Source organism: Copadichromis virginalis, linkage group LG20 (genome assembly GCF_057382275.1).
Source record: "Copadichromis virginalis isolate Kocher_CV1m ecotype Utaka linkage group LG20, C_Virginalis_male_GT1.1, whole genome shotgun sequence".
NCBI classification, from domain to species: domain Eukaryota; kingdom Metazoa; phylum Chordata; class Actinopteri; order Cichliformes; family Cichlidae; genus Copadichromis; species Copadichromis virginalis.
Window position 1 is genome coordinate 31555407 of NC_140637.1, and position 14247 is coordinate 31569653.

The window sequence follows — 14247 nt, forward strand, 5'->3', positions numbered from 1 at the left end:
TCCTGTGTTCTGAAACAAAGGTGTTAAGTTTTCTCTGCTGTTTGTATCGTGACGCTGTGATACTTTGTCGCCTCCTTGTGGTGCAGCTAAAAACTGCAGGCTGTGAAAACCCTGCAGCTTCTCAGTAACATCTTTCATGACCTGCTAGAAAAAGCTGTGTTTTAACCCATTTTAACTCTTCAGTAACGGAAAAAGTGTTCAGCTGGTTTTTTACATTGTAAGATGAGGATTTGGGCTACAAGTGTGAAGAAACCAAAAGGAGAGTTTTTAAGCGTTCTGTGTCCGAGCGGAAATGTTCAAATATGAAAGATTTTCCACCATGTGCTCACCAGACCTCAGTGATCTAGTGAGACTATAAATAAATATCTGTTATTTAAACAGGTTGCCTCTTTATCAAGACAGACCAGTGTACAAGGGCAAAGTGTGCAGTTTTAGAGCAGGCAGAGGTACAGGTAACCCTTGAGGCCTGAGATTATGAGTACTACATTAAAAATGTAAGTAAAGAACAGGTAAACCAGGCAGGCTTAAATCATAGTAAGTACCCCTGAGTCCTGGGTTTCTCAGGGTTATGTCTGTATTTTAAGTAAATGAAGTGTCAGAATATTTTTTCAGCTTCCATCACGTGCCCAGTGGGACTTTACAGAGTTTACAGACACTGTTTGGGAGTTTTGCTTTTATATAGTTTAACCATTTCAAGTACTTTTCTCCAGAGACTCAAATGTTCGACCTTTAATCTGAAGACAAAGTGTTTAATTTGAGTCATTGTGTGATGTGTTATTCTTGGAAAAACGTAATGAGACGAGATACACTGCAAGATCGCAAATCTCCACCAAGACACCTCAGTCTCTGGGCACGATTTACTTTTAAGGGAATAGTGTTTGTATTTTGTATGCAAACATTGTTTAAGAGCAGCATGAATAACACCAACTTATGATGTAACATTATGCTACAGTTTATTTCTAACTAGGCAGCTCATTCTCGTTTTCTTGACTATATTTTAAAGATATAAAATATTTATAGGTCAACTTGAAAGAAACCCAGATGTGTGAGGTCAGAGGTCAAATGTGACATGATACTTTAAATTTTAATATGTTACTTTAACACACACCACACTTGTAAGAATCATGGTTTCTAAGTTGAGGCGGTTTTCAACCAATAAATAAATAAAAGACTGCAGAACCAAATTTTAATGGATTGTTAACATCAAAACTTTATTCAAAGCGTTTGTGTTTACAGATAAAATGGCATGCAGGCATAAAAAGGAATCAGTTACACATTCTTCCGTCAATGTGCAAACCTTAAAGTGTTCAGAAGCGACGGGCTCAGTTTGCTTAAAAATGCCTTAAATGTCCTAGAATCGGTAAATTGGCTACTGAGGAAGAAAAATAATTCATAAACCTCATCAGTGTGCATCATGTTCTACAGAAAGACAAAAAAGAAAGTGAAGCTGAAAAACAGCTGATTTTTACCAAGTTGGCAGGATATTTTCTAACATTCCTTCAAAATAAAACGTCAAGTTTTCATCTTCAGTGTCTCTTTCTGTCTCTTCTCAGTTTCCCTCTAACGGCAGTAATCAGATCCACATCCCGGCTCTGAGCGTCGACGGCCTCTCCACCCCCGTGGTCCTCTCCCCGGGGCCCCAGAAGCCCTGAGCTCCCCGCCCGCCTGAAGCAGCTCTTCACCGGGCACAACCTCGCCCAATGATCTCCTCAACTCCTGGAGGGTCGGAGGAAAAGCCAGATCTGCACTGACTCTGAAATGCATCACTAAAAACCCGACGCCATGAGAAGTTTAGGCTGCATCGGCTGACTCTTTTTGGGTAGGTGTCATGGTTTGTGTGGGCCTTTCACTGGTGGACGCGTTCACAGCCGAGGATCAGTCAGACCCTCCGCTGATTCTTACACTTTCCAACAGGTGGGAATCTGCGCTTTGTCCTCCTTCCACCTTCCTGTTTCTTTCATAGCTTTGTACTCAAACACTATGACAGCGGGGTTTCGAGAGAACCAGATGCTTCTCTCGACTTGAACCCGACACGAGGACATAAACGGCAACTAAAGGCCACGAGAAGACGGAGGGATGTTTTTCTCTTTTTCTACTGGTGTTTTTTAAACCTGTCGTTGGATTTCTTTCTATAATATTGTGAGGTCTTTACCTTGCGATGCAAAAGTGCTCTGACGTGACTGTTGTCAAATAAAACAGCTTAACCTTGAAGATGGCTTTTATAGCCGGTCTGCTTACTGAAAACTGACAGCAAACAAATGTCTGTTTTCAAACGGTTTCTTCAGTGTGTGACGGAGGGGAACCGGAGAAAAGCTGGAGCCGTCTCTTATTTGAGTTTTTACTAAACAGAAGATTTGACTTGACGTTTTCTGGGAGTAACTGATCGCGGACTGGAAGGAGGGAACGTTCACATGTTTGTGTGTAAAAGGATCTGCAGTTCCTCATAATCTCACATTTTTTCTGATGGGATCTTTTGTTTTTTAAATTCGAGGTTATTTATTTCTGTCTTGTTTTCAATGCACCTTTCTCTGCAGATTCCTTAAAGGTTCTTGACTGTTTTTAAAACAGTCTCATCTTTTTTTCCCTCATTTTTTAAGCTACCAGGCGACTCTCTCCCAGTTGGAATTAAATTTCAGCACCAACACTGACATTTTATAAACTCACCTTCTGCTGGATTTCGTCAGAAACGACTTTCAGAGCCATTTAAGGGTTGTTGCTTTGCTCTTACTGGCCGATTTTAAAGGTCACGCCTTTCTCTGGTTCTGCATGGCCTGTTTTTTTTGTTTTTGGTTGTTTATTGTTTGTTTTGTTTCGAGTGGACTCCTCAGCAGCATTTCGAACTGACCAATCACAAAGGATGAAGATGACGGTGGACCTGAGGTTTTTCAAAGCCAAGTTCTTTCTCTATAAAAGTGTCTAAATGTGACAGATTGTATATTTTCTCACAGAGTTTAATGTCCAAACTGAACTGAAGTGTCTGTCAGACTTGATTTAAAGGTTTTACCGAGGACAGAGTCACATTCCTTTGGTTTTTAAAACAGTGATAGATGAGTTTGCGTTACTTATTAACAACTGCTTATTGTTTGAATCTCAGCAGTCATTCCAGAGATTTTATTTGAGCAGCTCTGAAAAATAAATGTTTTGTTCCAAAAGCCTTGGAACAAATCTGCAGTCATGTTGCCACAAGTTGAAAGAGTCGCATTTATTCTCCTTTCACTGAGAGTGTAGGATAGCCTTTAATATATTGAAAGCTTTTTCCGTGCAAAAACCAACAACAAAGGACCGAGTTTAATGACACTCTGTCATACCGGGGCTTATGATTGAAACATTTCAAATTATTTGATCAATTTGTGTTTAATAAAGCACCAAAAACCATAAAAAACATAAATTCTCCAACATCCAAGTCAAAGTCTACGTCCTCATTTTGTACAAACATCAGCACAACATTTCAAAATTAAAAAGGCATTAGAAAAGCATCAGATGGTCTTTAGTGTCAACCTTGGAACAAGATGACTAAGAAAATGTTTTTTTTCCTTTATGGCTTAAACGCGTATTTAATTGGATCTCTGAAGACATCCTTGATGGCAGGGGCTGATTTATCTGTTTATCTGTGTGTGAAAAAAATTTAGTTCTCTGAAATTTAAATAAAAACTAAACTTTCAGATAAAATACAAATACACAGGAACTGGCTCTAACTTTAGTCTTTGTCAGTTTGGTAAAATTTGCTCTCAGAGTTGAACTTAAACTCCTCGAGGTCATAAATAATCTGACCACATCAAATGTCAACGACCTCGTAGTACCATGTAATCCCATCACAACACCTTACTCTCAGACTGCTGGCTTACTTCTGTTTACTGAGTTTCTAAAATTTAGAGTGAGAGGCACAGCCTTCGGTGTTCAGGCTAATCTCCACTTTCAGACTCTCTCAGCTTTGCTGCTGTAGGCTCAGCCTGCTGGAGGACTTCCCATGATGCACTGAGAGTTCCTTCTCCTCTCCCACCTCTTCACTCCCTGCTGCAGATCGCAACGTTTTCTTTCTTGATTCTCGGGTGACGTATACGTCTGCCCCTCCCTCAGCCTGGTGCTTCTGGAGATCTCTTCATGTTTAAAAAGAAAAAGAAGTTCTTTCTGCCCTCTGTGTTGCACACAGGGGATCAGCTGATTGTTGGGGTTTTCTCTTCAACCCCGTAGACTCTTTTTGATTTAATTCCAATTAAATTAAATTAAATAAATTTGAATGAAAAAGGAAGAAATGAAACCTTTAAAAACTAACAACTAACACTAAACACTTTCATTGATTTAAAAACTAAACTCAAACAAACTAAAATTGAACTGAAACCTGATTAACGATTAAACATAACTGTGTTAAATGTTGTCCCGTCAGTTCTTACAGTTGGATTTGAGATTATTCAAAGATGAGCATCCTCTAATCTTCAGGGCACCGCAGTGATTTTTATCCACTTAAGAACTTTAAAAGATCAAAACTCTGCAGAACAAAGTATCAGATTATCAGTTTTAAACATTTTTTAAATCCTTGCTGGTAAAGTTTGATAATTTTAGGTTGTGAGACATGCGGTCGTATGTTTTGTTCTCTCAGCATCGGCTATGAAGCATATGAGTTTTACTGTACATGATTTACAAACAACTAGGAGGCTTCATGCATTAGAACAATGATTAGTTGGATTTTGTGCAGTCTTTAGTTTTGTTTACGGACCTTTTCCACTAATACCTGCTCGGCTCGGTTTCAGGGTTTCCCATTAGGTGGTAGTACCTGGTACCTGCTCCATTGGGGTTCTGAATGGTCCTAAAATGTGACTGCATGTCAACAGACAGCATGCAGCAGATGGGCCAGTCAGTGGCGTCCCTCGATGTGTCATGAGAGCAAGTCCTTTACAAAATTCCAAACCGCCATTTTTGAAATCCGGCAGTGAGGGAAAGTGGCTCCACACAAACCAACACCGTGATCCGGTGATGAGGTGCAGACACTTGGCATCGGTTTGGCAGCAGGTATACCAGCGCTTCGATATCCTCCACTGTTGTGTTGTGGCGCATACGAATGACATCACAGGAATTTTGGCGGTGTTGCCACAGCAACCCCAAGGACACTGATGCGGTTGTATTATAATAGAAAACGACTGAAACAGAGTCGAGCCGAGCAGATCAGACTGGATACTTGGTTCTCTCCGATGACCTGTAGTTTCGCTTGATTTACACGAACATGTGATTTTTAAAGCGTGTTTGACGGGAACTTGTGGCAACATCGAAAACCTGCAGAGACAAAAAAAAAAGTTTTGTTTTGTTTGTTTGTTTGTTTCCCCCAAAATTGTAGACAGACACTGACTCATGTTCCTCTAAAAAAAAAAAAAAAAAAAACCCAGACTGTTGATGTTGTTGTTGTTGTTCGTGTTATTTCTAATGCTAGCTGTGGTTGCCACGGTAACCTGACCCGACTGTTGCCGCCCTGCAGGTTGCTGTTGTCATTGCTGTTGTTATCGTTGTTGCTGCTGGAGCTGTTAACGTGTTTCTATGCTTCTGTGTGTGACGCCAAGGCTGCAGACACACACACACACGCACAATGCAATCTTTGTGAGGATTCATTGGAGGGGTCGGTCCGTCCATGCTAACTCAAGCTTTGCTCAGTTACTCGCTGTGATGTTGCTACTGCTGGCACATCTTGCGCTCTGGCTCGTTGCGCACTTACACGTCTTTATCACATAAATAAGATCATCTCCCACGTTTGCATCAAGGGTGAGGAGGAAGCTCGGGCATAGATACCCAGAAGGTGCAGAACATGCTCCAAGAAAACAGAAGTTAACGAAAACTTGTGTTCATATTTGAATTACCCCTTTCTCCAAATTCATAACATTACGTTTCGATATTTCAGTGACATTTCTCTTAAGATTACAGTTTAGGGTGCACTGCTGTGCCGACCACGCCACAAATTACTGCAGCATCACTGCTGTGCTTTTTACCAGCAGCATGGTGTCATTACCAAATCTGTAACTACCTGTTTCTACTTGAAAAGTATGATGGGGGAAAGAAAATACTGCACTAACTGAGCTAAGAGATTTTTGGTGGCAAAGGTGGGCCCACTGGTGGTAGTCTCTATGGGAAGGGCTGCCAAAAGAAATGCACAGTCATCCATATTTCTTCTGTACAATACTATGCTTTGGGTTGCAGACCGGTTCAGAAAAAGGCAAGAAAGCAGAAGTTGCTTTGCTCCAACAGTGTTTAAAGTTCAACAGACAAGTTGGAGAAATTTAGGCAGGCGTTGAAGCGCAGCAGGAGCTGCACTTTTCTGCACTTCCACTAATGGCCAAAGTGAGTCAGTCACTATTGACTCATGTTCAAATGTCCAACTTAGGTAAAATGGTCTTTGCACCTAGAGCAGGGCGATATGGCCAAAAATATTTATCACGATATATATTTGAAAATTTGCGATAACGATATAACTGACGATATAATTGATGCGAGACAAAATACAACTCCACAACATTACTAGCGCAAAAAGACAACCTTCCATTTATTTTCACTTAAACAAGAAGCTGGTTTTTATGTACATTAAAGCTTTATAAAAATGTAACAGTGCAAATGCAAATTCCTTGCTGAAAGTTTAACCAAAAGGCATTTCCAGTAGAAATGGGCTGACATATCCTGAGCATAACCATGTATAATATCCACTGAAGTTAAAAAGAGGTGCTTTGCAACATTAAACTGCAGTGTGCAGTACGTATTTTTCGGACCATAAGGTGCACGGGATTATAAGGCACATTAAGCGAAACAAAGCAGTCAGATAAATCAAACTTGATTAAACTCATTCTTCTTGCTTCCTCCACTTCTGTACCATTGATTCATTAATGTTGAATTCTCTGGCAGCTGCTCTATTCCCATGTTGTTGCAGTATATTAATGACTAACCTCGTATTGTGGATGGATTATCTCAGTTGTTCTCCTGACTGAAGTTTGGTCCGTTTACAGCATCCTGCCATGCGATTGCATTTGTCTCTAACCATGAAGAACCTTAACGTTAACTTTTATAAGTGGAAAAGTGTTAGTGTTGGTCCTCCAGCTTCACTGTTTATGTTATGCTAACATAGCTGTGTCGCTAGCGATCACGTAGCACATCATTATATACCAGCTAGCCCAACTTCAGTAACCCTACAAACGTCACTGCTGTTTAGTTTCCTGTCTTCATTTATGTTGGAAGTGATAGCAGAGCTGTACGTTTGATTTTTTTCAGAAATCTCTCCGTCAGAACATGCAATATCATGCTTAGGTAACTAGCGAAACTAGCGAGCTAACTTCCGCTAGCTTCCTGCTAACTTCTAACTCCGTTAAATGTAATAACTTTTGTTTTCATGGATGCCTGGAAGTTAAACTTTATAGTTACACCTGGTAAAGCAGCAATGCTGATCGTTTTATTAAAGATGAAAGAATTTAGACAGTTTTTAACGCTCAGTGATGCTGCAGTGTTGTTTGACCTGAAGCATACGGAGTTTAGGACCCAGATTACTCCCAGATTTAAGAGCATCTTAGTCCGACAAATACGACAATAACGACGGCCGCTTGCATGTTCTGCAAAAAAATGTGCTTTGTCGTGTATCTGACGGACAAACACCCAATCAGTTCCACATCACTGAAGTTGCACCATTTTTACAAACCAATTCTGGTTCATCTGTTTCACTCAACAATCGGCCATGTGCGTATGAAAACAAAGGCACTGCGCATGCGCGTTTTACTCATATTCTATCGCGATATTTCATTTTCCTATCGTTGCCTAACATTATACCGGTATTACCGTGAACGGTATAATATGGCCCAGCCCTATTTGCACCCTACAAAATATTATTGTGAAAAATGTAATTTGTTTTGATTTGACAGATGTTCCCCTCTGCTAGTCGTAGAACTGGACCTGTCTTGTGTGTGCTGTTGGCACTTTTTGGATTATTTTTAATGGAAAAATGTGTCTTTGTTTACAGTCAAATGTAATGGCAGCAAGTATCAAGTATCTAAGCTTTTAGGTTCAAGGTTGGTTGAGCTAAGAGCAGTGCAGTGTCTGCAGTGAGGTTCAGGCTGAGGACAGGGGCGCTCTGGATTTGGACAGATGGTTCATAGATGAGAGGAAAAGCCCGACTACCCAACCTTTCAAAGGTGGGTCCTCACAAGGTTGACCCTCTATTTGGTTCCCACAAAGATAGCTGTGCAAGCACACACGCGCACACACACACACACGCGCGCACACACACACACACACACACACACACAGCTGGAGCGTCAGGGACTGAGTGAAGCTCGTATTCAGTGTTTCCACCTTCACTGAGGTTATTCTGCAACTCGTTAAATACCTGAAACATCTTTCTTTACTACTTAATTTTTTTTACAATGTGAAGTTTAAAAAGGAACAAAAATCTGATTCAAGATAGAGGTTCTAGTTTTCTCTACCTGATCCAAGCTGGAACCATCCTTCATCAGCTCCTCTGAATTCAGCCTCAGATCGGTCCCTGACGGCGGGATTTCCCAGCCTTTGCGGCGACGTAAACGCAGCACCAAGCCATCGTGTTCGACTGTTCTCTCTTTACAGCATGACTCTATTTTTCTATCAGAGATGATGTGTTTATATTGCGTATAAGATTTAAAGAGTGATGAAGCCTTAAAGATTTCAGCTGCAGCAGAAGAAAGATGCATCCTCATTTAAAAAAAGAAAGAAAAAAGATACTACCTGTTGTGTATCTTTCTTTCAGAGCATGATGATGAAAAATAAGCCATTTATAACTTTGTGTATCGAGTTTTGGACGCAGGGTTTGAGTCTGACATGTTTAACTTCAAGCTAACCTTTCTCTCACCAGCAGAACATGACGAATGTCTTTATATCGATTAGAAACTGCTTTGCATTCTGGGTAATGTCCAGATTTCTGTTTTTGAAACTCATCACCATCTGAGCGAACTTGACGAGGGGTCTGCTTTGCAAACGCTGCCTGTATGCAGATGAAAGATGCTTGCAAAGTGACATTTGAGGAAATACTTCACCTGCAGGCCTTTAAGTCTTAAAACAATATTTTCAGACGTCTTTAATTCACAGAAGTCTTAAACTGTCTCTCTCGAATGTGAATCACTGAAAGGAAAGCACGTTATGGAAGAGGCAAAGCAAACCCCTGCCTCCAGTTACATAAGGCATCTTTTCACTGTAGGGGCAAAGTGTTGTAAAGGTATCTGCCTTAACAAAGTTCTTGGGCGCTTTCTCCAGGTTTAAAGAATCAGAATCGAAGCCACTCAGCGGTTCCTACCCCGAAAAGGGTTTCTGTAGAGTTGGTTCCTGAGATCTGAACATGCGAAGATTGAAAGCCAAAACAGCCGGCTGGTTCCTGCAGTCAGAGGCGGTCTGTGGACATGTACTCAGGATTTGGTGATGAGTTTCACTTCATAAACATCATCAGTTAGATTTTCTGCTCTGGTTTCTTGACATTTATAAAGGAAGCCGTTCCTTAAATCCAGTGAGGAACATCTGTTGTTCCTGAGCTTTCTGTCTGTTCACTTGAGGCCTGGAGTTTTCTCAGTGGTTTTCATCTCATAAACCAAAAGTTGTTTGGGTTTTTCACGTTGACGTCCAAAGCCTGGACAGACTTTGCTGCCGGTCATTCTGCATTTGAGCATACCGTCCAGCTGCACTTCAGAAACTGTTCGTGTGCAAACCAGCTCAGTGCAACTTAATGAATCTTTGTCTTACTGTAACACTGTTTAGAATTATAGTAACTTTGATATGGTAATACATCTAATGTATGACTTGTTCAATGACAAAACATAACATGAAAAATGAATAAATATCCCCGCCTCTTTTAAGACAGTGATTTCTTTTTATAACTAATATTTATAATCTGCTTCCTGTTATCATATGTATGTATCTGCTTTACTTTTTAGTAATTTAAATATGAAATAGGTCATTCATGCTGGGAAGTATGAGCAGCTTCTTGTTATAATGACAAAGATAGAATAAAAGTTTTAAAAAAGGCGTAAAAAGAGAAATTAAATGATGACGGTTCTGGTTTTCACCGGGAAGAGTTTTTTGTTATAACAACAACTGCCTCCTTATGTCAAAGGTTTGTGGAAAATAACTCGAATTTAAGCTTAAAATCTTTCTTGCCAGAAAAGTTTAACATTATGCAAAAATTAAAATTTTTAAATGCTGTCATTCAGTTACTTTTTTTTAATTTTGCAATTTTGAATTAACATTTGCACGTCTGTCGAGCGGTTTCATCCTTTGGTTATTGAGCCTTAATTGCACAGTTTAAATTTCTAGTCTTGAGGGCAAAACTAGCAATTTAAACTTAGAGAAAGAGTACTGACCCATGATCCTTTGCAGCAGAATGACAGACAGAAAGCTCCGGAAGCCGATGGCTGACGCGCCTCCTAATTGTAAAGAGGTTTTCTGTCCACAGTTTGTGTGGAAATCTTCACTGTATATAGACACAAAATATAATCTGAACATATGAATTTGCTATATATTCTGTACCATGTGACAGGCCTGACCAATGGGCTGGGGGTTGTTAATGACGTGTTGTTCCTGTGGCCTGTCGTTGCTGTCAGATCCTGCGTGGCCCCTCCCCTCCTCGGCTGTGATTGGCCATGGAGTTTATTGATGTAAAGTGGCGGGGCCTGCTTTTATTTTTCTGAGATAGAGTGCTACATGTTTAACATGTTATTTACTGGAACCATTTAAAAGAAAAGCTATTTTTTATGGACGTGACTTTAGTTTTTGTTGGTGTACCATGTTATGCTGATGATTCCTCTTGTTTTCTACAAACACACATGCACACACACTGGGAGGACGGTAATAAAACTATTTTGTCCTGTACAGTTTGTACTGTCTCATTTATGACTTTTGAATGCTAAGCATACCTGGGCACGGGAAGCCGTTTAGTTCAAACTTCTAGCATACATGTTGAGTGCTTGTGATGAGTTACCCTTAGTTAAAAAACAATAAACTTCAGATTTAGAAATGTAAGAATTCTGAGAGGAAACGCTCGCTCAGGATTTTGCTGATTGTTGCATTGTGGATCACTGTGGATGTGGGGTACTTTTACTGCACCGCTTTAATGCCATGGATTTAATCTCTGCTAATGCTAGCGCTAACTCGGGCCACCTCACTTGCCGCTCATGTGACACGCTCCCATTTCTCCATCAAGAGTCTCCCAGTGGAGGTTAGAGAGCCGGAGGCTGCAGGTCCCAACCTTAAACCAAGTCTTCACAGTTAAAGATAAAGGTTTACCAGGACCTCTTTTTGTCCCCACATGTCAGTGTGATAACAGACAAATGTCCCCATAGCATCAGTAATGCAAGTACACACACTTTTCTGATGGGAATAGTGAGTTTTAATCCAGACTAACCTGGATTTGAGAGGCTGCAGGATTGTTTTCACTCAGCAGGAGTTCACACCGAGTCTCTCACACACACATAAGATGCTGTGTGTGTGTGTGTGTGTGTGTGTGTGTGTGTGTGTGTGTGTGTGTGTGTGTGTGTGTGTGTGTGTTCGCCTCAACCAAATTTTCAAAGATAAGTCTTCCATTTTATTGTTTACACTGAACTTTGACCTGATTTGTCATAAATCTCCTGCAGATAACAACATGAAGGCTGATGACAGTTTATGTGATGTGTGTGTGCGTCTTCTTACACACACACTGATTCTCAGGGTACAAGCTGACACACATTTACAGATAAAACAGGTTGGAGGAAAAACCTACTTTGCATTGTGGGAGAATTTGGGTTGAACTCGAACGAGGAGGGAATCAGATGTCGGTGCTTCCATCCAGCTGCAGCTCAGAGGTTTAATAAAACATGAATCCATGCTTTACTTTTTATTAAACCTCTGATCCTCTGAACATGAGTTCACCTCTGGTCAGGAAAAGAGCAGGTGGAGTAAATCCTCCTGTTGGCGTCCTTAAACCACACAGAAGAAAGGACGAGCCTTGGAGCTGTCAGTGGTTGGTCTTGTTGTTCTACGGGAGACGCTGATCATTTATTCCAGTATGAACAGATTAATGGAGGCTCTGAGGAGATGTAGCCCAAAAATGTATTTTCATCATCGATAGAGGAGAACAATTGCAGTTAAAGCCCCGAGTCTCATAGACCTCACATTACCACCTTACAGCATTTTGATTTGAAGCATGATAGCATCAGCTTCAACCCTCAGCAGCTGCTTCCTATACACACACACGCTGGTTTAACTGTACTGCTAATGTATGGTTACTGTTTTCTGCAAGGTGCAGTTTTTATGGTCTAATTAGCTTTCATGTTTAAAAAGAAAAGATTATTGATATTACATCTCTGAAAACTGAAACAAAAAGGTTTGAATAATTATCTCAGCAGTTTGACCCCGGCTCGCCCATATTGGCTAAGAAGGTGAACACAGGACTGCTGGCGTTTCTTTTGAGGAAGTGCTTTTAACACTAAATATTTGCAATTGGTTTTTGTTTTGTTTTAATTTAAGTCATGCTTTCATTTTCATATTCATCTCCAACAAAACGGGAATTTTTTAAATGATGTTTTATCCACAAATTGAGAAAAGGTTATAATAGCAAACAGCAAGTGTCATCAACTAGACGTTCACCCAAAGAAAGGACCCAAATGCACACCAAATAAATAACAAACAAATAACAGAATACAGAGCGGGCAAAGCCTTAAGTAAATAATAACCACGGAGGGTCAGTGACTGGGACGGAGAGGGAGTGGCCTAGTAAATCAGGTTGCAGGAGCGGGCACAGAAAAGGCATCAGAGGAACAGGAGGGATTCTGTAACAGACGGAGAGGCAGGAACTTCACAATCATAAGCAGGTGAAACGAGAAGGTCGGAGGGCAAAGAGATGGAGAATATCCAGGTGAGATTGAACCAGGGAATGCAACACCTCCAAACACAGGGAAAACAGAGTTACACGAGGAAGAAGCAACTAGCATGAGTCTCAGAGGGTCAGTCTAGTTCTAGTTACCACACTAGTGAGCATAACAAACTGGTGAGGAAAGGCAGGTTGCACAGGTTTAAGTAGCTCTCCCGCTGATTGCTTGCAGATGGAATACAGGTGAGGCGCTGGCCCCACCCAAAAGGGGAGGACCCACAGCCACAGATGGAAAACTCCCACGGACCATGACAGGAAGTGAGGGGACTTAATCCAACTGAACCACTCTGAACTTGAAACTGCTCTAAAAGGCTTTTATCAGTAACTTTTGTGACATCAGAAACCTGACTGGATCAAAGTCTCAAAACTTTATAATGTCCATCAGAATCGGATTTAAAAAAATAAAGATATTTAAAAGTCCTGCTGAAACACTGCTTTGTCAGTGTTTTAAAGATTTAAGGTCTGATATGACGAGAAGTGTTTGGTGTGGATTTATTTTTTACTGCTCTAATCTGTGACAACTCCTGACTGATATTAAATTAGCTGATATTTGTGTGGAGTTTGGTTCATATCTGTGATCAGAATGACGATCAGTCTTCTTTTATTCTTCAGCATCTTGTTTTCTTTTTCCTTTTCACCACCGTTTAAACGTCTTCATCATCTCCCTCCTCTCTGTCCAGTCATTTTTAAAGTGAGCCATCGTCACCTCGATGTCCTCATCCTCGCCTTCGCTCCATGTACAGTAACGCTGACTCACCCTGAGGATTTACTGGATCAATGTGAGATCACTCATGATGTCAGCAGGTGTCTCGCATTACTTTGGTTTCCTCACAGTGTTGAGTGCTGGACGTCCGCAGAGATCAGAGAACCTCGCTGGGACTCGCAGTGGAAATTAAATAAAAATGCAGTAACTAAAAGATAACTGTGGATGTTTCTGCGTGTTTATATTTGATCCTTTTTCCATTTTTGATTTCTTCATGTTCTCACCTTTCTGTCTGCATCTTTTCTGGGGAATATCGAGGCGTTCCCAGAAATAAGCTCTGGGTCTGTCGAAGGATCGCCTTCTGGCTGGATTGCAAAAAATCCTCAGTTGGCTCCTTCTGATGTAGAGCAGTGGCTCCTCACAAATCTCTGTGGCTTTTTTAATACTAACAATTTCTTATTTACTTATTGCGTTACAATCCTAGAATTGTTGCTGGTATTATGAAGGCGATAATGATAATATTAATTCATTTATTCCATTTTATCATGAACACATTTGCTACATGTGATCAATCACAATTGTAGAACTTATCAAACTTTTCTCTTTTGTTTGTTGTTTGATTCGTTATCAACATTGTTTGTTTGTTTGTTTGTTTGGTTAT

General features: G+C 40.5%; 1 protein-coding gene across 5 annotated transcripts in view; it reads left to right on the forward strand.

Moving 5' to 3' along the window:
* elk1 (ETS transcription factor ELK1) overlaps window positions 1–14178 on the forward strand; it is a 39658-nt gene extending 25480 nt beyond the window's left edge. For 2 of the 5 annotated variants that reach the window (XM_085443131.1, XM_085443132.1), the window contains one exon: window positions 1554–10848. In XM_085443131.1, the coding sequence (XP_085299257.1) occupies window positions 1554–1652 (99 nt within the window). In that variant the 3' untranslated portion in view covers window positions 1653–10848. Of the gene's footprint in view, window positions 1–1553; window positions 10849–13055 lie in introns of those variants that run through there. The other 3 variants (XR_014917063.1, XR_014917064.1, XR_014917062.1) reach the window with 3 other exon arrangements.
* Window positions 14179–14247: the final 69 nt, after the last annotated feature.